We start from the raw sequence: 23,587 nt of genomic DNA, 5'->3' as shown, positions 1-23,587 counted from the left end.
ACTACTTATATTTGTGAGCTGTATTAACTTGAATGCACCAAGTTGTCTGTTTGCACTACTTGCACACAGCTCAGACACCCATTCATACCCCAAAAGACATGCCACCAGAGGTCTCTCCACAGTCCCCAAGTCCAGAACAGAATATGGCAGACGCACAGTACTACATAGAGCCATGACTACATGGAACTCTATTCCTCATCAAGTAACTCATGCAAGCAGTAAAATTAGATTTAAAAAACAAATATACACCTTATGGAACAGCGGGGACTGTGAAGCAACACAAACACACACGATAACATATGCACTATACACACACACACACACACACACACACAATGGATTTTGTGTTGTAGATATGTGCTAGTGGAGTAGGGGCCTGAAGGGAACAGGCCCCATCTGTTGTGACTGTATTGTAATGTTTAAAAAAAAAATGTATAGATGCCTTAGTTTTGCTGGACCAGAGGAAGAGTAGGATCCATAATTTAAAAAACGCAAAATAGTAAGAAAAGGGGAGGGGGCCTATTTCTCAGAGCAAAAGAACAATACTATGGATGATGTGCAGATTATAACGTTAATTTTCCACAACCCTGCTCGTTGCTGAATGCATCGCCTTTGTTGCCGACTTTGTTTAAAATGTATAAAAATAGCTGTTTGTTTAGGTACCCAAATGAACACTAAGAAATAAATGAAATAATCTTACAGGACAAGGGAGGGAGAAAACAAATAGACGTACCTTTGTCTGAGCAATTACTAACTGGTTTTATATCACACTCCACTGGCAGACTGCCAGGCATAGATTACTTCTCTGAACTGTCAAATTCAACATTCAATTGCCCTTAAAATGATGTTCATTAAAGTGACTAGACCATAGTTGAGAGACATGGAGAGGAAACCAGTGATTGATAAGGCCTTCACGCTAGTCGGCAAAACATTACAACCCATTTTTGAATTTCATCCAATATATTCTATCTAAAAGGTGACATTGTTTCTTCACGCAATGCTATATTGGTGGAGAATACTCACAGTAATAGGCAAGTATACAGTTGGTCAACAGAAATAAGGCATAGAGAATGGAGACAGCAACAGCATGTCTTCTTTGCTATCTGTACAATGCAAACAAAATATTAGGTTAAGTATATATAACAAACGTGTAGGCACATACTGTACATCTTATACATGAATCCCCCCAAGAGTTAAAGACAGGATGCTGGTTGCACTTCCCACTACGTAGGCCCCCTGGTCTCTCTCGGGCCTGTTAATATCCATCTCCAGATTGTTACGCTATATGCTGAAGTCCACATCCATCCTTTTCATGATACTGATACAAGGACAACGGTTGGTTGGTGAGGAAGGTAGGATGTTTCATAACTGAGAGGGAGGGGGGAGAAAATGTTTTTACCACACCACAATTACGTCATCATTGATATTTTTCACCATGTCCTTATTAGGAATGATTCTCATGTTGTAGTAATGTGTTCTAACCATCTAATTTATTTTTTAAAACCCAAAGATATTGTAAAGAAAATTTAAAGGGAACCTGATGATTTTTAGGTCTGTGGATAACTAACAATGAGGGAATGCATATATATTTTCAACTTTTTTCAGTATTTTTTTTATAAATGTATATCTGGTCAACTCTTACACATTTGATATTTGTTCAGTTTCAACAGATCAGGTGAAACAGTCAAAGAGAGAAAAAGATCCAAGTTGAAAAGGCCATAACATAACATACCTGCACAGTAATATATCGTCTCAAAAAGGTCCTCTTTCTTCTTTATACAGGTTATCTAATCGGAATGTCAAGTTGCCAAACCAGTCTTATCTGAGAGTTGCAGGTTCAGTTTAATCTCAAGCCTAAACCAATAATCTTCAGAAAGATAGTGGTATAGTTGTCTGGGAACCATTAACAGTAAGAACCTAAAACAGAGGTCACGGTGGGTAAGGTAGTGATGAAAATAACATGTGGCATAGCAAGGAGACAAGTTATAGTATACACAAGTTGGCCTCACAAATAATTAATAATATACAAAAGTTAAAGAATCTGTAGTTTTAGTGATTGGCTTGGGTGTATGCTGCAGTATCACCATAGCAAAAGACTGACATTTACTAAATTAAAGTAAGATAGATGGAAAAGTCTTTAAAATCAGAGGAAATTATGCACATAGTGGTGGAATTGGAGTGTGTAGTGCCTTACAAATTGTATATGTCCATGAAAGGTCAATTAGATCATTTTTGTGCATGACACGAGGGACACAATTCTGTTTTGTTGATCACATACGCACTAAACAAAAATAAACCCAACATGTAAAGTGTCCTGTTTTATGAGTTGAAATAAAATATCCCAGAAATGTTCCATAAGCACAAAAAAATTACTTCTCTCAAAATGTGGGGCATTTCTCCTTTGCCAAGATAGCTGGATGGATTAAGAGGTGTGGCATATCAAGAAGCCGATTAAACAACATGATCATTACACAGGTGAACCTTGTGCTGGGGACAAAAGCCCACGAAAATGTGCAGTATTGTCACACAATGCCACAGATGTCTCATTGGCATGCTGACTGCAGGAATGTCCACCAGAACTGTTGCCAGAGCATTGTATGTTTATTTCTCTACCTTAAGCCTCCAATGTCGTTTTAGAGAATTTGGCAGTACGTCCAACCGGCCTCACAACTGCAGGCCACGTGTATGGTATCGTGTGGGTGAGCGGTTTGGTGATGTCAGAGTGCCCCATGGTGGGGGTGGGGTTATGGTATGGGCAGGCATAAACTACTGACAAAGAACACAAATGCATTTTTTCGATGGCAATTTGAATGAACAAAAATACCATAAGATCCTGAGGCCCATTGTGAGGCCCATTTTTTTAAAGGTATCTGTGACCAACAGATGCATATCTGTATTCCCAGTCATGTGAAATCCATAGATTAGGGCCTACTGAATTTATTTCAATTGACTGATTTCCTTATATGAACTGTAACTCAGTAATATCAATGAAATTGTTGCATTCATACTTTTGTTCAGTATACATCCATTTTGGAAACTGGTGCAGTGACTAGAAAGATGATTGTAGTCTGCAACCATTTGAGCCAACTCAAAAACATCTCTTAAATTTAGTAAAGGGAGATGTTTAAACCCACTTCCCACTTTGTTAAATTCCTTTGAATGTTATAACCTTTATGTCTGCACTAAAATAACAAACTCAAACAGTTCATGGGAAATTATTTACAGAACAAATACAAGTATAACAAGAATCCAAATTAATTGTTTTGACTGATTTTGGAGTCACACCTCTAAGGACCCCACCAAGGGGTTTTGGGTAAGGCAGAAGTAACCCAGTGAATATCCTCATGATAAACTAAAGGATAGAAATCACCAAATCAACCATTACAAAACCTCACAGCAACTTCTATATTTTATTTTGCACAAAAAATCCCCCGCATCTTCACATTTGTTTTCCTGCATCATAAAACCACGAGACCCGTTTTTCATTTCGGTTTGCATCCCATCCAACACTCTACATAAAAACAAAAAGTTTACTTGGGGTGTTACCCAGCCCCCTCCCTGGCCCAGGTCCCCAAAATCCTTGACAGTTTTGATTCTCAATTTCAGAGGTGTTATACCCACAAACAGTATCCAGTCCCTTCCGTGCCCCCTCTCAGCAGCCCCCACCCAACCATTCCTCTACTCCAGATATCTGCTCTCCCCGGCCTCAACGTAAAAAAAGAAAGAAAAAGTCCAAACTACTCCAAATTGTTAAGTTCTTGTTGACAGCTATTCCATTTAACGGTCATTGTTGTATTTTCTTCTGAACAGGGCTTTTCTGAATGGGTCACAGCAGTTAGTATAGATGGGACCAAAAAATATATTAATAAAAAAATAAAAATATGAAGGACAAAACCCCTCAGTCAGCTGTGTACAGAGTCAACTCTAGAACGCATACAGTGAAGAAAATTGAGGGGTTGACAGTAAATCTGCAGGTTCAAGCCTCAATAGCGAGAGAAGAAAAAAACTGACAGAAGCCCTTGTCTTGTGTCCACTTTGAATATTAATTACCTTTTTTTTTCTCTTCCTTTTGAAATGTTTTTGATTTTTAGAGAGAGAAATCTAAACACTTTACTTTGGGGATGATGAGATGTGTTTCGAAAAAGCTCATCGCACACATGAAGAAAAAGAAAATGTTAGCATCGAGTGAGTAGGTGTTAGTATAATTTTCCTGTCATGTTTGTCTTACTGTACATGTATGTTGTGTAGTTACGCTTGTGTGTGTTATATAGTGAATTGTGCAGTGTGTGTATAAGATATCTGGTACAATCATGACATACTTCAGTTGGGATGGTAACTAAAATGGCTTTAAGGTCCATGTGACGGGAGGGAGAGAGAGCGTGGAGTGTGGAGAAGGACCAACTCCCCCGACTCCCTGCCTGGCAGCGGTAGTGCAGGTCAAAGTTCAAAGGTCAAGAAATAAAAATGGGCGGTGGGTTCTCTTTCCAGGAAGTCCATCGGTCCATCTGTCAGGTGGTCAGTGCGGTCTCCTGGCCTAACTGTGACGCCCAGGGAAGGGGGGGTGAAGAGGGATGTCACTGTAGTACTAAGCCAACCTGTGAACCATAGAAAAAGGAAGCTTATGATAGTTTCACCAGAAGTTAAAATGAGAACCCACATGATGACATCTGTGAGGCCTGTATACTTCTCTGCCTGTCTTAACTGTGATAGCAAGATAATTCCCTCCTACATAACACTCCTTTTGTACCAGAAAAAACAACTACAACTACAGCCTAGGTATCACAAAACACAGTTTCAGTATCATCGTATTACCATGAATAATTTATATCAATGTGAAAAAGAGTCATCACTCCAGGAACTGACTGAACTATCAGTAAATATGAACTATGGGCAGCATCATGACACACCTTCTCCGATCCCATGCTAGGACACTTCCAATTGTACAGATAATACTGTAGATTCCCGTCTCCGATGCCAAACTTGAGCTTCTCCAGGAAAGTCTTATTCTCCATCAGGTCCAGTGCATTGAAAACGTCAAACCCTTTCTGGATATTGACAATAGATATGGATGAGTGAGGGGGATATGGAGAGATGGGGGAAAGGGATTGAGTTAAAGATGAATTATTCATTGAGTATACAAAACACTTGCTCTTTCTATGACAGACTGACCAGATGAATGCTATGATCCCTTATTGATGTCCCTTGTTAAATCCACTTCAAATCGGTGTAGATGAAGGGGAGGAGACAGAGAATTTAAAGTTGAGACAACTAAGATATGGATTGTGTATGTGTGCCATTCAGAGGGTGAATGAGCAAGACAAAATATTTAAGTGCCTTTGAACGGGGTATGGTAGTAGGTAACATGCGCACCAGTGTGTGTCAAGAACTGCAATACAGCTGCATTTTTCACGCTCAACAGTTTCCCGTGTGTATTAAGCATGGTCCACCACCCAAATGACATCCAACCAACTTGACACAACTGTGGGAAGTATTGGAGTCAACATGGGCCAGCATCCCTGTGGAACACATTCGACACCTTGTAGAGTCGATGGCCCGACAAATTGAGGCTGTTCTGAGAGCAAAAAAAGTGGGGGTGCAACTCAATATTAGGAAAGTGTTCCTAATGTTTGGTTTACTCAGTGTAAACAGTCCATATTTGACCTGGTACCCAAATCCAACTCCCATTTGACCTCCGACCCCCAGCCGCCTGAACCAAGAGAACCAACTCACGGATTTGGCCAGAATGAGTGCGTCAGACATCAGGTCCAGCAGGGTGGTGGTGGTGTGCACGTTGTAGAAGGAGTAGGCTGCCTTGAGGCTGCGGTGCACTGGATGGTTCATGATAGTAGAGGGGAGCGTGTAGAAGCTCAGGAAGTCCGTCACCTTGCCCCCAGAGGTCTGCCACAGGGAGGGAAGACACATCCTCCAACTTTACATTCACTCCCATTTTAGGTGTGTGTGAAATGCATTTCCAGAGCTCTGAAGGTGACATAAGGTGAACAATGTTGTCTAGAGGTAGAAGAGTCTACAAAGTGTACCTGGATAGGTGTCCATATATGGTCATATGTAACGGTCTACTAAGTGTATACCATTTACTAGGTGTGTAAGGGTGTTGCAATGTGTAATGTTATGGGTGTCTATGGTAGTGTACATTTTAACAGTGGTACTGACCACGACCAGGTAGGTGTCGATGATGTTCTCCTGGGGCAGCAGCCAGTGCTCCACCTCCTCGGGGCTCATGACCGGGGCCAGGTGGAACTGGCTCAGGTACTCCAGGAGCAGGCGATGCACCGCCGGAACATCCTTCCTGGTCATTGGCCGCAAGCCAGAGGTCTTTGGTGCCTGGAGAGAAGGAGACGGAAGGTCACGGTAACCTCTTTCAATGGAGAGTTTCACATCAACACAATAGACATTTCAGATAGAGGCATCAGGTGACGGCTGGGCGGTCGGGTGTTGTGCAGAGGATAGCCTCTAGATGGCACTTTGCTCACGGACTCACCTCATTCAGACGGTACAGCTTCATGGTGCGTTGCATAGTCATGTTCCGGCTCAGGTGAGAGAACTTCACCTCGATCAGCTTGCGTGGGTTCAGGGAGCGATGCCAGTACCTATACAGACGATAACACTTTTCGCTTACTTTGTTTTTGTGTTTACGAGCATATGAATTTGGTTGGATGGGCATCTGTCTGGTGTGCATGTAGTGTGGTTGGTGTGTCTCTCAGTGTCCCACCTGCAGGTGCCCACGGGTTTGGGCAGTACCACGCCAGCAGTGTAGACAGCCTGGAAGATACCCTTCAGGTTGACCCGTCTGGTGATCTCTCGGATCAGGACTGGCGCTACCCGCTTGGAGCGCAGCTTCTTGTGGACGCACAGGAAGTTGATCTCCACCATCTTCTTATCCCTAAATGACAAAAGCAGCCTAAAGTGAGTAAGGCCTCCTCTTAATGTCCAACTTCTTACAGCAAATTAACACAGGAAATCAAGAAGAAAATATTACATACCTATTGTTAGCTAAATTAAAATACTACACAGTTTGGGAGTAATAAAAGTGTGTGAACAAGAGCATGATGCTTATTCACTGACTGGTCATAGATGCGAATGTTGGCAGGGATGGCACTGATGAAGCCCACCAGCTTCTGGTTGGAGTTCACCCTCACCCCACAATGCCACTGGGGCAGCCAGCCTGGGGGACGCAGAGCCCTGAGGGAGAGAGACGTTACAATTACAGGTCAGTTCCCAACTACGATAGAAAACACGAGGGCCAAGTTCTGCTGGTCAGAAAACAACTCCTGCCTTCAAAAGATAACACATCTAACATGAGAGAGAGATCTATTGAAAGAGATGTGTTACATAAATGAGACACGCTGAGTAACAAAGGTGACGTAGCTAAGTAATAAAGAGTTACCAGAGCAGGAACTCTGGGGAGTAGTCGAAGCGGAACATGTTGTCATCATCCTCCACGTAGTTCTCATTGAGCAGAGTGTACAGCTCCTTCAGCTAAGAGGAGGAAGAGTAAGAGACTGAGCCACGACTGTAAGGTCTAGGGTTAAATTAAGTAGGGTGAAGTGGGGTCAGCTGATGGAATAACCACAACCACAAGTGAAGTATTTTCATTGCTATCGCTATATTGTTTTTGGTACACTCAGTCTGGGATGGAGGGGTTGCAGAGGAGCCTCCTCACCACAGCGGCGTCGCCCAGGTCCAAGGCATCCCACGTGAAGCCTGGAGGAAGGCTGTAGGGCTCCTCCCGGATGTTGTCTTTGTCAGGCTCGATGGAACCATGCGATGTCACCATCTCCCCTAAGGTAAACAACAAAACGCAATGTAAGAGGATATTAGCAATTAGCATATTCAACGCAAATATACAAAGCATTATACATTTGATTTAACTAGGCAAGTCAGTTGAGAATAAAGTTTTATTTTACAATGGCGGCCTACCCCGGCCAAACCCTAATCCGGACGATGCTGGCCAATTGTGTGCAGCCCTGTGACTACCGATGACGGTCAGTTGTGATACTGCCCGGGATCGAACCAGGGTCTGTAGTGATGCCTCTAGCACTGAGATGCAGTGCCTTGGAGCGCAGCGCCACTTGGGAGCCATCATAGTAGGTTTAATCCAAAACCAAAGAGGCCAATTGGACTATTCATATCAAATTTCCTCAAATCACTACTACTTTTGAGAAGTAAAAAAAAAATCATATGCCTATTTTAATAATTCATTTATGTGACATTGGTACACAGAGTAATTATTTAAGAAACAAATCTTAGGTGAATTTTAACAATGAAAAGCCTGTCTAAATGTAATTAATATACACTGAACATAAATATAAACAAAACATGCAAAGTGTTGGTCCCATGTTTCATGAGCTGAAATAAAAGATCCCAGAAACGTTTCATATGCACAAAAAGCTTCTCGCTCTCTCAAATGTGCAAATGCTCTTTCAAATGTGCAGAAATGTGTTTACATCCCCGTTATTGAGCATTTCTCTTTTGCCAAGATAATCCATCCACCTGACAGGTGTGGCATATCAATAAACTGATAATCAGCACGATCATTACACAGGTGCACCTTGTGCTGGGGACAATAAAAGGCCACTAAAATGTGCAGTTTTGTTACACAACACAATGCCACAAATGTCTCAAGTCGAGGGAGCGTGCAATTGGCATGCTGACTGCAGTAATGTCCACCAGAGTGGTTGCCAGAATAATCCATGTTAATTTCTCTATCATAAGTAAAACACAATGGTAGAAACCGATGCTATAGTTAAAGAATTTGGCAGTTCATTCAATCGGCCTCTCAACCGCAGACCACCTGTAACCACGTCAGCCTAGGACATCCACATCTGGCCTCTTCACCTGCAGAATCATCCGAGATCCCCACCCAGACAGCTGATGAAACTGTGGGTTTGAACAAATCATTTCTGCAAACTGTCAAAGTCTCAGGGAAGCTCATCTGCGTGTTCGTCCTCCTCACCAGTGTCTTCACCTGACTACATTTCGGCATTGTAACCGACTTCAGTGGGGAAATGCTCACCTTCGATGGCCACTGGCAAGCTGGAGAAGGGTGCTCTTCATGGATGAATCCCGGTTTCAACTGAACCAAGCAGATGAGGTCTATGGCGTCATGTCGGCGAGCGATTTGCGGATGTCAACGTTGTGAACAGTGCCCCATGGTGGTGGTGGGATTATGGTATGAGCAGGCATAAAGCTACAGACAATGAACAATTGCATTTTAGTGATGGCAATTTGAATGCACCATAACGAGATCCTCAGGCCCATAGTCATGCCATTCGGCCACCATCACATCATGTTGCAGCATGATAATGTACGGCCCATGTTGCAAGGATCTGTACACAATTCCTGGAAGCTGAAGAATGTCCCAATTCTTCCATGGCCTCGAAGAATTCTCACCAGACATATCCCCCATTAAGCATGTTTGGGATGCTCTGGATCAACGTGTACGACAGTGTATTCCAGTTCCCGCCAAAATTCATCAACTTCACAAAGCCATTGAAGAGGAGTGGGACACCATTCCTCAGGCCAATCAACAGCCTGATTTCTATGCGAAGGAGATGTGACATGGTACATGAGGCAAATTGTGGCCACACCAGATACTGACTGGTTCTGGTCCACACCCCTACTTTTTTTTTTTTTTAAAGGTATCTGTGACCAACAGAGGCATATCTGTATTCCCAGTCATGTGAAATCCGTAGATTAGGGCCTAATACATTTATTTCAATTGACTTGATTTCCTTATATGAACTGTAACTCAATAAACATTTAGAAATTGTTGCATGTTGCATATATATATATACTTTCAGTGTATGTAACATTGCTACACACAAGGATACACCATGACATTTTAAATTAATTCAATAAAAAACAACCTTTTCAATGTATTTTTTATGACGTGCGACCCAAAAATGACAACGTAGCCAACACGGGTTTCACACTTCTGTTATTATTGTCAGCCAATCAACGTGGCACTAGCTTCATGTGTAGCAAGCAACTTGGAAGATTAGAGATCAATGCGAAATGGAATTCAAATTACAAAATTAAGTTCGCTGAATGAGAAGACGACAACACCGAGCAATCATCAGGTAGGTTGTTGTTTATTCTGAATGGAGTTGTTGTACACAAGGACAGGAAGTGCAGCCAAACAGACTCAATTAGCTTAGGTACAACGCATTAGGAAAGTATTCAGCCCCCTTGACTTTTTCCACGTTTTGTTACGTTACAGCTTTATTCTAAAAATGGATGAAATGGTTTTGTTTTTTTCATTAATCTACACACAATACCCCATAATGACAAAGCGAAACAGGTTGAGAAATGTAGAACTTTAAAAAAAATGTTTAATCCATAAGTATTCAGACCATCCTGCATCCTGTTTCCATTGACATCCTTGAGATGTTTCTACAACTTGATTGGAGTCCACCTGTGGTAAATTCAATTGATTGGACATGATTTGGAAAGGAACACACCTGTCTATATAAGGTCCCACAGTTGACAGTGCATGTCAGAAAAAACCCAAGCCATGAAGGAATTGTCCGTAGAGCTCCAAAACAGGATTGTGTCGAGGCACAGATCTGGGCAAGGGTACCAAAAACTGTCTGCAGCAGTGAAGGTCCCACAGAGCTACAGAGTTCCTCTGTGGAGATGGGAGAACCATCCAGATGGACAAGCATCTTTGCAGCACTCCACCAATCAGGCCTTTATGGTGGAGTGGCCAGACGGAAACCAAAGCCCATTTGGAGTTTGCTCTCAGACCATGAGAAATAACATTCTCTGGTCTGATGAAACCAAGTTTGAATTCTTTGGCCTGAATGCCAAGTGTCATGTCTGGAGGAAACCTGGCACCATCCCTACGGTGAAGCATGGTGGTAGCAGCATCATGCTGTGGGGATGTTTTTCAGCTGCAGGGACTGGGAGACAAGTCAGGTTTGAGGGAAAGATGAAATGAGAAAAGTACAAAGAAATCCTTGATGAAAAACTGCTCCAGAGAGCTCAGGACCTGACTGATGCGAAGGTCCACCTTCCCAAAGGACAACACAGGAGTGGCTTCGGGACAAGTCTCTGAATGTCCTTGAGTGGCCCAGCCAGAGTCCGGACTTGAACCCAATCTAACATTTCTGGAGTGACCTGAAAATAGCTGTGCCGCAACGCTCCCCACTAAACCTGACAGAGCTTGAGAGGATCTGCAGAGAAGAATGGGAGAAACTCCCCAAATACACGTGTGCCAAGATTGTAGTGTCATACCCAAGAAACTTCAAGGCTGTAATCGCTGCAAAAGGTGCTTCAACAAAGCACTATTATTCCCGATGTTGTCACTATGGATGAGCATTTGAAGGAATTTCACTATTCGAGTAAAAAAATGTTTTTTTAAAAATATACATTATTTTGCCTATCCGGAAAAATGTCATCATATTACTCGAATAGTGAAATTCCTTCAAAATGCTCATCCATAGTGACAACATCAGGAATAATTCATATTAATTCATATTCATCCTGACTCCCGAACTTGTGACATGGTCTGTCAAAAACAAATCAACATATTCAGGTAAATAATGAAAGAAAGAAAAAAGATCGGAGGTGCCCATTTAAAGCATTTAAATCCAAGATATGGTCACTCAGGGTTCTCCCAAAATAAGACTGTTGCTGCGCCACCATGTAAAGATTTCTAAGCGAGTGAAACTGATATTTAGTAATGATAAGAGTAACTGATCGTCAATGACATTATTTTGAATTGCGAAACAGGCCCTTCATAAATTCAGACCGTTATGTTCCTGAATTAATTCAGTGCATTTCAGCAGTAGGCCTAGGCTCTCCACACAGAGCGCACCCCGGGGACGCACAGAGCGCACCTGAGTAGGCCATAGAGTTGTTAAATCATACAAACTTTAAAAAGGTCAAAAGACCAGTCGTTAAGCTTGCGAGATAAACTCAACCAATGACAGCATATCACCCATTTGTCTAAATCAAGTTGATAATTATACAGATTGCAAATCATGAATAACAGAGATAAAGAAAGGACATTGTTTAAAATATCAAGGTATCTTTATCAGGGACCAACCCTGTTTAAAAAAAAAAAGATCTACTCTCATACCGTTTGCTGATCATGCGGGACAGGAGTCAGGATTTTGGGTTTCAGTGGGAATGGGATGATAGTACCCTTATAGAGCCGAGACTATTGTCCTATGTGAGTCAATAGATAAATAATAATACACTTGATTTAGGCTACATTACTGCAAGCTAAATGTTTCTGATCAGTGATAAATCAGCAAACTAATAAATGAGCTACCACTTCCACTTGTCCAGCCAGAGATCAAATATACATAGATACAGTGAAACAAAAGCACAGGCTTTTGGTAGGGAGTAGAACAGGCTACTAAGCGAGTGAAGAGCAAAATCCACTTGTATAACTACGGTGTGTTTTCTTCTCTCTGCTCTTTTTCTAAGGCCCAATGGCTGTTTCCTCGTCTCTTCACTCCACTTCCGCATTGTTCTCAACACCAGTTTAAATCAATATAGGCTACTGTTCTCTAGAAATCTGCCATTTTTTCGGGTTCATTTAATTTCTGTGACGTCGGACCAGGGCTCGGGTTTTCAGCGCACCGAGCTTGGGTCGGACCAGGATCAAATTTTCAGTTCTGATGAAAAGTCTAAACTGCATTCGAGTCAGGCAGTGTATATTATGCACGAGTTTTGAATTTATGGCGACTTTGTGTGAAGTATATACGCTAGGTTCAAGGCTTCCATGAGACAACCTGTTTGGATGATGAGCAGATTGGCAAAAATAAAATAGCACGTGTATTTTGTGGAATTGCATTAGTGCGACTTTGGGGGAAAATGTTGTACAGTCCCGGGATCCCGGTTACCCGTGTTAATCCCTACTAGTCACTACAGTGAGGTTCTGGAGATTTTTCGGTACCCAAGCAAAATGTCATACCTAGCTTGGGGACGGGCTGTGTGTCCCAGAACTGGTAGCTGCGTCGGCTTGCCTCCTCCATGGTTTTGGCAGGGCCCTGGCCAACAGAGAACAATTCAATGGCCTTTTGGATCTCCTGCAGCTTATCAGCAGGCAGCGAGTTCACCTGTGTAGAGAGAAAAAGAGCGTAATGTAGGGTTGAAAAGGAAACAAATTGCCAAATGTAAAACAATCTTCACAGACAACCAAAAACACACCCACTAATCTCCATTCAGTTTTGAAGAGGCCGTTTTCAAAAGTTACACAACAATAAGTCAATGTCGGTCTTTCTAGAACTCCTCTCTCTCAAAGGAACACAAACAAAGCAAAAACATTTGCCCCAACACTCACTCATGTGGCCTACACATATGTACATACATCTACCTTGCCTAGCGGATCCTCCTCTGCAGGTTCTTTATTTGCCCCAGACTTCTTCTTCTTCTTTTTGTTTTTCTTCTTCTTGGCACCGATGTCATCTCCCTGGCCCTTGTCACTACCATAGGACATAAAAACTCAAATGTAACTAAGACTTTCCATAGGCCAGGAGAATGCCACAACTGTTTCAGTCCTCTTCATTACCAACCTAGAATACCCAGGATCTTATAAGATATTTTGGAAACAAGCATGTGGTGACCTTTTGTCCCAAATACAGATAACTTACAGTTTATCCCTAAGCTAGTTTAAAATGGTTGGAGTTATTCCTCCATCCCCTGATCACCAAGGACTCTAGAAGAGCCCCCACCCCTATGCCCATTTCCTGTGCAGGACAGGGAGACAGCAGTATACTTAAAAGAACAGGGGATGATCCCATTAGCGTCCAAGAGAGGAATGAGGCTAGGGACTGGCCTGTATTTGTAACACCAGGACAGATGGTAAAATCACATGACCCCTGGGGGGAGTGAGTGTGGCTATGCGTGTCTGTGTGTGTATGAGGGATGTTAAGGGGACACTGACAGGAACAATAGACGACCAAGCATTCAATGGCTTATTCAACAGGCTTCCATTCTAGCAGTCGAGCCTAACTACCATCCAGAACCATTCAACCTTTCATTTAGCGAACTAATGTCAGCTATCAAATATTCATGTTAACTTATTTGGCTACCTAGCAGGGTTCCAGATGCTCGCATACACGCTGACATCAAGCCACACAAGGGCTGTAATCCATACCCATGGTTGCCTCCCAGCTAAACAAATAACTACATGTCACTATATGGTTAGGTCAACCACGCAATTTACAGAAGGAATCTTAAGAGCAGTTACTTACATTTTCTTCTGGCAAAATAACGCTCAAGTCCGAGCTCTAGAAAGATGCCTGTGTTTCCGATTTGGAATTCCAAGATGGATGACTGTTCAAAATATTTTTCCCTAGTCGGAGCTCGTTTCCAAATGTCATACCCCCCAAGTTCCCAGTTGTCTTGAATGCACTGAAGTCTGAGATTTCCGGCATCAAATGTATCCCTCATGTCAGACAGCTGTCACCTAGCTTAACTTGGTCATTCCAAATATGCGGTGCTTTTTGGACCTCGTAACTTTTGAGGAAAAAACGGTATGTTTTTTTTCTGTGCATTCTATCAGAAAAATATTTTTGTCACACTCAGGCACTTATTTTTTGGGGTGCATTTCCCAACTAACAGGGTGGAACCTAACTGGGTGGAAATTTGGAACACAAATTAGCCATAGCTCTCTGAGTGAGCTAGTATAATGGTGAACACTTGAACAGGATTTTAACTTCTCTATCAAACATATGAAAAGTGGTTAATTTTCTCTATAACTTACGCCATACCCAAACCGGACGCACACAAATGTATTTTGTCCCCCCACACCAAACACGATCACGACACGCAGGTTGAAATATCCAAAACTCTGAACCTGTTATATTCATCTAGGGACAGGTTGAAAAGCATAACACATTTATGGCAATTTAGCTAGCTAGCCTGCAGTTGCTAGCTAATTTGTCATATTTAGCTAGCTTGCTGTTGCTAGCTAATTTGTCATAGGATATAACCGTTGCTATTTTACCTGAAATGCCCAAGGTCCTCTACTCCGACAATTAATCCACAAATAAAACTGTCAACGAAATCATTTCTTGTCATCTCTCCTCCTTCCAGGCTTTATCTTCTTTGGACTTTATGTGGCATCTTTAGATTGGCATCTAACTTTCATAATAAAAGGTGGATTATTGCCCCCCCAAGCAGACATGTGGCTCTGAACAAACTTTATTTGACTCTTTGCAAACTGGAATCCACATATCCTGAGGCTGCATTCATTGTAGCTGGGGATTTTAACAAGGCTAATCTGAAAACAAGACTCCCTAAATTGTATCAGCATATCAATTGCACAACCAGGGCTGGTAAAACCTTGGATCATTGCGATTCTAACTTCCGTGATGCATATAAGGCCCTGCCCCGCCCCCCTTTCGGAAAAGCTGACCACGACTCCAATTTGTTGTTCCCTGCCTAAAGACAAAAGCTAAAACAAGAAGCTCCCACGCTGAGGTCTGTTCAACGCTGGTCCGACCAATCTGATTCCACGCTCCAAGACTGCTTCTATCACGTGGACTGGGATATGTTTCGTATTGCGTCAAACAACAACATTGATGAATACGCTGATTCGGTGAGCGAGTTCATTAGAACGTGCGTTGAAGATGTCCTTCACATAGCAACGATTAAAACATTCCCAAACCAGAAACCGTGGATTGATGGCAGCATTCGCGTGAAACTGAAAGCGCAAACCACTGCTTTTAATCAGGGCAAGGTAACCGGAAACATGACTGAATACAAACAGTGTAGCTATTCCCTCCGCAAGGCAATCAAACAAGCTTTGCTCCCAAGCGTCAGTATAGAGACAAAGTAGAATCGCAATTCAACGGCTCAGACACAACAGGTATGTGGCAGGGTCTACAGTCAATTACGGATTACAAAAAGAAGACCAGCCCAGTCACGGACCAGGATGCCTTGCTCCCAGGCAGACTAAATAACTTTTGCCCACTTTGAGGACAATACAGTGCCACTGACACGGCCCCAAAACATGCGGACTCTCCTTCACTGCAGCAGAGGTGAGTAAAACATTTAAACGTGTTAACCCTCGCAAGGCTGCAGGCCCAGACGGCATCCCCAGCCAAGCCCTCAGAGCATGCGCAGACCAGCTGGCTGGTGTGTTTACAGACATATTCAATCAATCCCTATCCCAGTCTGCTGTTCCCACATGCTTCAAAAAGGGCCACCATTGTTGCTGTTCCCAAGAAAGCTAAACGACTACCGCCCCTGAGCTAAACGACTACCGCCCCGTAGCACTCACTTCCGTCATCATGAAGTGCTTTGAGAGACTAGTCAAGGACCAGATCACCTCCACCCTACATGACACCCTAGACCCACTCCAATTTGCTTACCGCCCAAATAGGTCCACAGACGATGCAATCTCAACCACACTGCCCTAACCCATCTGAACAAGAGGAATACCTATGTGAGAATGCTGTTCATCGACTACAGCTCAGCATTTAACACCATGGTACCCTCCAAGCTCGTCATCAACCACCCGAGCCACTGCCTGTTCACCCCGCTATCGTCCAGAAGGCGAGGTCAGTACAGGTGCATCAAAGCTGGGACCGAGAGACTGAAAAACAGCCACCACTAACATTGAGTGGCTGCTGCCAACACACTGACTCAACTCCAGCCACTTTAATAATGGGAATTGATGTAAAATATATCACTAGCCACTTTAAACAATGCTACTTAACATAATGTTTACATACCCTACATTATTTATCTCATATGTATACGTATATACTGTACTCTATATCATCTACTGCATCTTTATGTAATACATGTATTACTAGCCACTTTAAAGTATGCCACTTTGTTTACATACTCATCTCATATGTATATATTGTACTCGATACCATCCACTGCATCTTGCCTATGCCGCTCTGTACCATCACTCATTCATATATCTTTATGTACATATTCTTTATCCCTTTACACTTATGTGTATAAGGTAGTGGTTTTGGAATTGTTAGCTAGATTACTCGTTGGTTATTACTGCATTGTCGGAACTAGAAGCAAAAGCATTTCGCTACACTCACATTAACATCTGCTAACCATGTGTATGTGATAAATAACATTTGATTACCACGACCGACCGACATCAGTTCATCTTTCAATCACCCAAGTAGGTATAACCAATGAGGCGATGGCACGTGGGTATCTGCTTCTATACACCAATGAGGAGATGGGAGAGGCAGGACTTGCTCCGCGTTACAAGTAGAACCGACTTATATTTTAGCGCCTGGCAACGCAGACGCTGGTTGGCGCACGCGAACAGTGTGGGTGCAATGATTGAATAACATGTATGTGTATATTTATTTTGCAATACGAGCAGTGTGGTCAGCATGTGTGGTCGTCTGACACACCAAAAGATCGGAAAGCTGTTACGGTCATCCCCCTCTTCAAAAGGGTGAGAGACTAGACTCAAACTGTTAGACCTATATCCACCCTGCCCTGACTTTCTAAGTCATGAAAGCCAAGTTAACAAACAGATCACCGACCATTTTGAAACCCACCGTACCTTCTCCACTATGCAATCTGGTTTTCCGAGCTGGTCATAGGTGCACCTCAGCCACGTTCAAGGTCCTAAACGATATCATAACCACCATTGATAAAAGACAGTACTGTGCAGCCGTCTTCATCGACCTTGCCAAGGCTTTCAACTGTCAATCACCGCATTCTTATCTGCAGACTCAATAGCCTTGGTTTCTCAAATGACTACCTCACCTGGTTCCCCAACTACTTCTCAGACAAGAGTTCAGTGTGTCAAATCAGAGGGCCTGTATTCCGGACCTCTGGCAGTCTCTATGGGGTGCCACAGGGTTCAATTCTCGGGACGACGACTCTTTTCTATGTATACAGTTGAAGTTGGAAGTTTACATACACCTTAGCCAAATACATTTAAACTCAGTTTTTCACAATTCCTGACATTTAATCCTAGTGAAAATTCCCCGTCTTAGGTCTGTTAGGATCACCACTTTATTTTAAGAATGTGAAATGTCAAAATAATAGTGAACTATTTAGTACAGCTTTAATTTTTCATCACATTCCCAGTGGGTCAGACGTTTACAGGCACTCAATTAGAATTTGGTAGCATTGCCTTTAAATTGTTTAACTTGGGTCAAACGTTTCGAGTAGCCTTCCACAAGCTTCCCACAATAAGTTGGGTGAATTTTGGCCCAATCCTCCTGACAGAGCTGGTGTAACTGAGTCAGGTTTGTAGGCCTCCTTGCACACACACGCTTTTTCAGTTCTACCCACACATTTTCTATACGATTGAGGTCAGGGCTTTGTGATGGCCATTCCAATACCTTGACTTTGTTGTCCTTAAGCCATTTTTCCACAACTTTGGAAGTATGCTTGGGGTCAATGTCCATTTTCTGAAGTCTTGGCTGATTTCTTTTGATTTTCCCATGATGTCAAGGAAAGAGGCACCGAGTTTGACGGTAGGCCTTGAAATAAATCCACAGGTACACCTCCAATTGACTCAAATTATGTCAATTAGCCTATCAGAAGCTTATAAAGCCATGACCACATTTTCTGGAATATTCCAAGCTGTTTAAAGGCACAGTCAACTTAGTGTATGTAAACTTCTGACCCACTGGAATTGTGAAACAGTGAATTATAAGTGAAATAATCTGTCTGTAAACAATTGTTGGAAAAATTACGTGTGTCATGCACACAGTAGATGTCCTAACCGACTTGCCAAAACTATAGTCTGTTAACAAGACATTTGTGGAGTGGTTGAAAAACGAGTTTTAATGACTCCAACCTAAGTGTATGTAAACTTCAGACTTCAACTGTATATCAATTATATTGCTATGGCTGCTGGTGATTCTCTGATCCACCTCTACGCAGACAACACCATTCTGTATACGTCTGGCCCTCTTTTGGACACTTAAAAAAACTCCAAACGAGTTTCAATGCCAAACACTCCTTCCGTGGCCTCCAACTGCTCCTAAATGCTAGTAAAACTAAATGCATGCTCTTCAACAGATTGCGGCCCACACCCACCCGCCCGACGAGCATCACGACTCTGAATGGTTCTGACTTAGAATATGTGAACAACAATAAATACCTAGGTGTCTGGTTACACTGTAAACTCTCCGTCCAGACTCACATTAAGCATCTCCAATCAAAAATTAAATCTGAAATCGGCTTCCTATTTTGCAACAAAGGATCCTTCACACATGCTGACAAACATACCCTCGTAAAACTGACTATCCAACCGATCCTTGACTTCGGCGATGTCATTTACAAAACATCCTCCAACACTCTACTCAGCAAATTGGATGTAGTCTATCACAGTGCCATCCGTTTTGTCACCAAAGCCCCATATACTACCCACCACTACGACCTGCATGCTCTTGTTGGCTGGCCCTCGCTACATATTCGTCGCCAAACCCACTGGCTCCAGGTCATCTATAAGTCTTTGCTAAGTAAAGCCCCGCCTTATCTCGGTCACCATAGCAACACCTACTCGTAGCACGGGCTCCAGCAGGTATATTTCACTGGTCATCCCCAAAGCCAACACCTCCTTTGGCTGCCTTTCCTTACAGTTCTCTGCTGCCAATGACTGGAACGAATTGCAAAAATCACTTTAGCTGGAGAAATATCTGTCACTAACTTTAAGCATCAGCTGTCAGAGCAGCTTACCGATCACTGCACCTGTACACAGCCCATCTGTAAATAGCCCACCCAACTACCTCATCCCCATATTGTTATTTACATTTTTTGCACCCCAGTATCTCTACTTGCACATCATCATCTGCACATCTATCACTCTAAACTGTAATAATTTCACCACTATGGCTCATTTATTGCCTTACCACCTTAATCTTACTACATTTGCACACACTGTACATAGATTTTTCTATTGTGTTATTGACTGTACGTTTGTTTATCCCATGTGTAACTGTTGTTGTTTTTGTCGCACTGCTTTACTTTATCTTGGCCAGGTCGCAGTTGAAATTAGAACTTGTTCTCAACTGGCCTACCTGGTTAAATAAAATATATATTTTATAAATGTAACAGGGTGGAAATGTATGAGTGGGAAATACAGACTAACAACATGAAACATGGAAAAATAGATACAAATGTGTTTATATTGTTGTACCTTTGCACCACAGTTTTCCCACAAAAGAAATGATGCAACTTCCTGAATGTGATGTCATTTTAGAAAGGGGTTGTTTTCTTTAAATGGAGAATTACAACAGACTAACAGGGTGGAAAGTGATATCAAGGACAAAGAAAAATCTTAAATAAATACAATAACCATGAAAAAAAGGGTTATTGACATGAGAATTTAACTAGGGCTATAAAATAATGAAGATTTAAAATATTATTATAAGGCTTATATTTGTCATGTATGTAAGTTGATGAATAATGTTCGAAATGAATAAAATTCCCTTTCAAATGCCATAGTTCTGTGTTAAGGTAAAGTACACCTGACCTTATATTGAAAGCTTTTTGGAATTCACATTTTACACTAAATAAGTGACATTTCCTGGGGATAGAGAAGGCACCGCATGGTAGGAATGAGCCAACTATGCTAAAGCATTTAGCACATATCATGCTGGTGTTACTGTGATGTAAATACAAGACGATGCATCATTATTTACCTGAATAGATTTGTTATTTTTGACAGACAACGTCAAAAGTTCGGGAGTCAGCTAACTAACAAGTAAACGTCGTAAAAAGGCATAGCTGGCTAGCTAGTTTGCTAACGTTATCAGTTTCGCATTTGACAGGTTAAGACGTATTTAACATTTGGGCGCTGTTCTCTATTCGAAATCAAGTGTTCCAATTTAATATTGCACTACAATCTGATTTGTGTTGGTCTTCACCGCATAAGTGTATGTAATTGATCATAATATGGTTCAATTTCTTGTACAGTGACCAATTGTAGTTAGCTAACGTCATGCCTCGCGATAAAAGCAAAAAGAGGAACAGCATGAAACCCTGCCTATAACAGGAAAATAACCAATTTAGATCAAATCAGAGCGAAAAGCAGGCAATAAGTAACGTTAAACCGTTATCACCAATCATCCAAAAGAAAGTGGGAGGGATTAGTTGAATTGGGTTTGCTCAAGCCCAGCTGAGTTTAGCTTGCATCGTATCTTTAAAACGAGCGCAATAGCATGACACGTTTTCTATAGTGCTAAAAATAAGTGTGCACCCTTACCCATCATCAAAGTGATGCTCTTCATTTTCGCAATCACTGCAATGTCCATGGTCTTCTTCTACCTCCTCTTCTTTCTCCGGCTTCGGTGCTGTCTCATTCTCATCCGCCATCTTTAACCAGGAAGTGAAAAACCACCGCGTGCATTCAACACCTCAAAACAACCTGCGATACTATTGGCCGACTGTTGTGGGCATTCTGGTTCCTGTAGTTATTAATGTGACAGGTTGTGAAATTGAAATGTTTTTTTATCAGCACTTTCGAAGCAGGCAAATGGATGCATAAGTCTGCGTAATGAACATGTCCCTAAACAAGACTGAACCTCAGTTGTCTATTAAACAATGTCACGTAGTTGTGACTCACCCAATGATTTATATATACACTAGATGACCACTCAGATGTGAGCTATAAATTTAAAAAACAATTTAATAAAACAATTTTCCTTAAAGTATTGTTTTTAGAAATGACTAATTTTACTGTTTCCGCTACAACAACAAAATGCTGAAATACATGTAATTTGGTCCTTAAAATATTTAATTGTTAAATTGTAGAATTACATTCATTCCTAGTGAGGACTGCTCCTTCTGGGGAGTACCAATATGGCCAGTATGACATCAGCGATCCAGGGTTTAGATACATCATTAGACTCACCTGTGTTGATATGTTCCATCCCATAGACAGTATGGGGGAACCAGCAAATCTTGTCACCTGGGTAAAATGATATGATGCCAGTGGTGTATAGTACCTAAGTAAAAATACTTTAATGTGCTACTTAAGAAGAGTTTTGCGGTATCTGTACTTTACTTTTTATATTTTTGACAACATTTACTTTTACATTCCTAAAGAAATATTGAACTTTTTACTCCCAACCGAAAGTACTCGTTACATTTTGAATGCTTAGCAGAACAGGAAAAGTGTAAAATTTACGCACTTATCAAGAGAACACGTGGTCATCCCTATGGCCTATGTTCTGGTTGACTCACTAAACACAAATGCATCTTTTGTAAATAATGTCTCAGTGTTGGAGTGTGCCCCTAGCTTTCTGTGAATTTTAAAAACAAGAAAATGCTTTGCTTAATATAAGGAATTTGAAATAATTTATACTTTTGATATTTAAGTATATTTTAGCAATTATGTTTACTTTTGAAACCTTAATATATTTAAAACCAAATACTTTTAGACTGTAACTCAAGTAGTATTTTACTGGGTGACTTTCACCTTTACTAGAGTAACTTTCTACTAAGGTGTCTACTGTATACCCTTATTCAAGTATGAGTATGAGAAACAGACACCTCACAAGTCCTCAACTGGCAAATAGTACCCACAAAACATCAGTCTCAGCATCGACAGTGAAGAGGCGACTCCAGGATGCTGGCCTTCTAGGCAGAGTTGCAAAGAAAAAGCCATATCTCAGACTGGCTAATAAAAATAAAAGATTAAGATGGGCAAAAGAACACACACTGGAAAGAGGAACTCTGCCTAGAAGGCCAGCATCTGTGAGGTGTCTGTTTCTCAAACGAGACACTCTAATGTACTTGTCCTCTTGCGCAGTTGTGCCCCAGGGCCTCCCACTCCTCTTTATATTCTGGTTAGAGCCAGTTTGAGCTGTTCTGTGAAGGGAGTAGTACACTGCGTTGTATGTGATCTTCAGTGATGATTGCTGATAATGGGCCTCTGTATGTAGATTTTCCATTAAAAATCAGCCGTTTCCAGCTACAATAGTCATTTACAACATTAACAATGTCTACACTGTATTTCTGATCAAATTTATGTTCTTTTAATGGACAAAAAAAGTGCTTTTCTTTGAAAAACAAGGACATTTCTATGTGACCCCAAACTTAGGAACGGTAGTGTATATGACTCATTTATATGGCTCTGTGTGTGTTGTGTGTCAGTATGCTGTGCATACCATCTCCTACTTCACTTCCCTCAAAAATAAATCAGTTCTCTCACACAGGCACCATTCAAGCACAAAAACATTGAAATAGTATGCCAAAATTGAAACAGAAGGGCACAATGGGGTTAAAATAGTTTTTATAAAAACTGAACATGCTTCTCTAGGGTTTCACACTTAGTGTTAAAATAATATTGCTCTCTTCTCATTCAGTATAATACAAACCAGTTTGTGAGATGAATGAAGCAAACAGCCAAATAAATACTGTGCTAATGTCACTTACTATACTAATGTAAATGATAATATTTCCCCTGAAGCTCAGGGGAATTATTTGTTTCTGTAGTACTATAAAGATACACCATCTTCAAAGTTTGGATGTAAGTGCTTTTTGTTGTTAAATGGACTGGGAGACCTTTCTGATTTGGTGGCTGGATTTAACACTGACCCATATGAATCTGATGCCCACAGATATGTCACAACAAAGTACACAATTGAAGAGACATTAA

General features: G+C 41.6%; 1 protein-coding gene across 2 annotated transcripts; it reads right to left on the bottom strand.

The window, feature by feature from the left end:
* Positions 1-3,391: 3,391 nt before the first annotated feature.
* On the bottom strand, positions 3,392-21,331 carry LOC135538724 (glycylpeptide N-tetradecanoyltransferase 1-like). Of its 2 annotated transcripts, none has more exons than XM_064964628.1 (12): positions 21,191-21,331; positions 13,343-13,457; positions 12,947-13,091; positions 7,682-7,800; positions 7,406-7,497; positions 7,084-7,200; positions 6,731-6,901; positions 6,500-6,608; positions 6,172-6,342; positions 5,731-5,898; positions 4,908-5,045; positions 3,392-4,595 (listed from the first exon to the last, which is right to left on the bottom strand). In XM_064964628.1, exons 1-12 carry the CDS (start codon positions 21,298-21,300, stop codon positions 4,575-4,577), a joined length of 1,476 nt encoding a protein of 491 aa, XP_064820700.1. In that variant the 5' UTR covers positions 21,301-21,331; the 3' UTR covers positions 3,392-4,574. The 2 variants fall into 2 exon arrangements, with proteins under 2 accessions (XP_064820700.1, XP_064820701.1); XM_064964629.1 differs by having other exon boundaries at positions 13,349-13,457.
* Between the last annotated feature and the right edge of the window lie 2,256 nt (positions 21,332-23,587).

Source organism: Oncorhynchus masou, unplaced genomic scaffold (genome assembly GCF_036934945.1).
Source record: "Oncorhynchus masou masou isolate Uvic2021 unplaced genomic scaffold, UVic_Omas_1.1 unplaced_scaffold_29___fragment_2___debris, whole genome shotgun sequence".
NCBI classification, from domain to species: domain Eukaryota; kingdom Metazoa; phylum Chordata; class Actinopteri; order Salmoniformes; family Salmonidae; genus Oncorhynchus; species Oncorhynchus masou.
This window is presented reverse-complemented; position numbering and strand designations above follow the sequence as displayed.

Coding starts and splice junctions, on each gene's coding strand:
- LOC135538724 (XM_064964628.1), bottom strand. CDS start 21,300: ATGGCGGATGAGAATGAGACAGCACCGAAGCCGGAGAAAGAAGAGGAG. Junction 13,458..21,190: donor GAGCATCACTTTGATGATGG/GTAAGGGTGCAC, acceptor GTCCTATGGTAG/TGACAAGGGCCAGGGAGATG. Junction 5,046..5,730: donor CACTCATTCTGGCCAAATCC/GTGAGTTGGTTC, acceptor GTCAATATCCAG/AAAGGGTTTGACGTTTTCAA.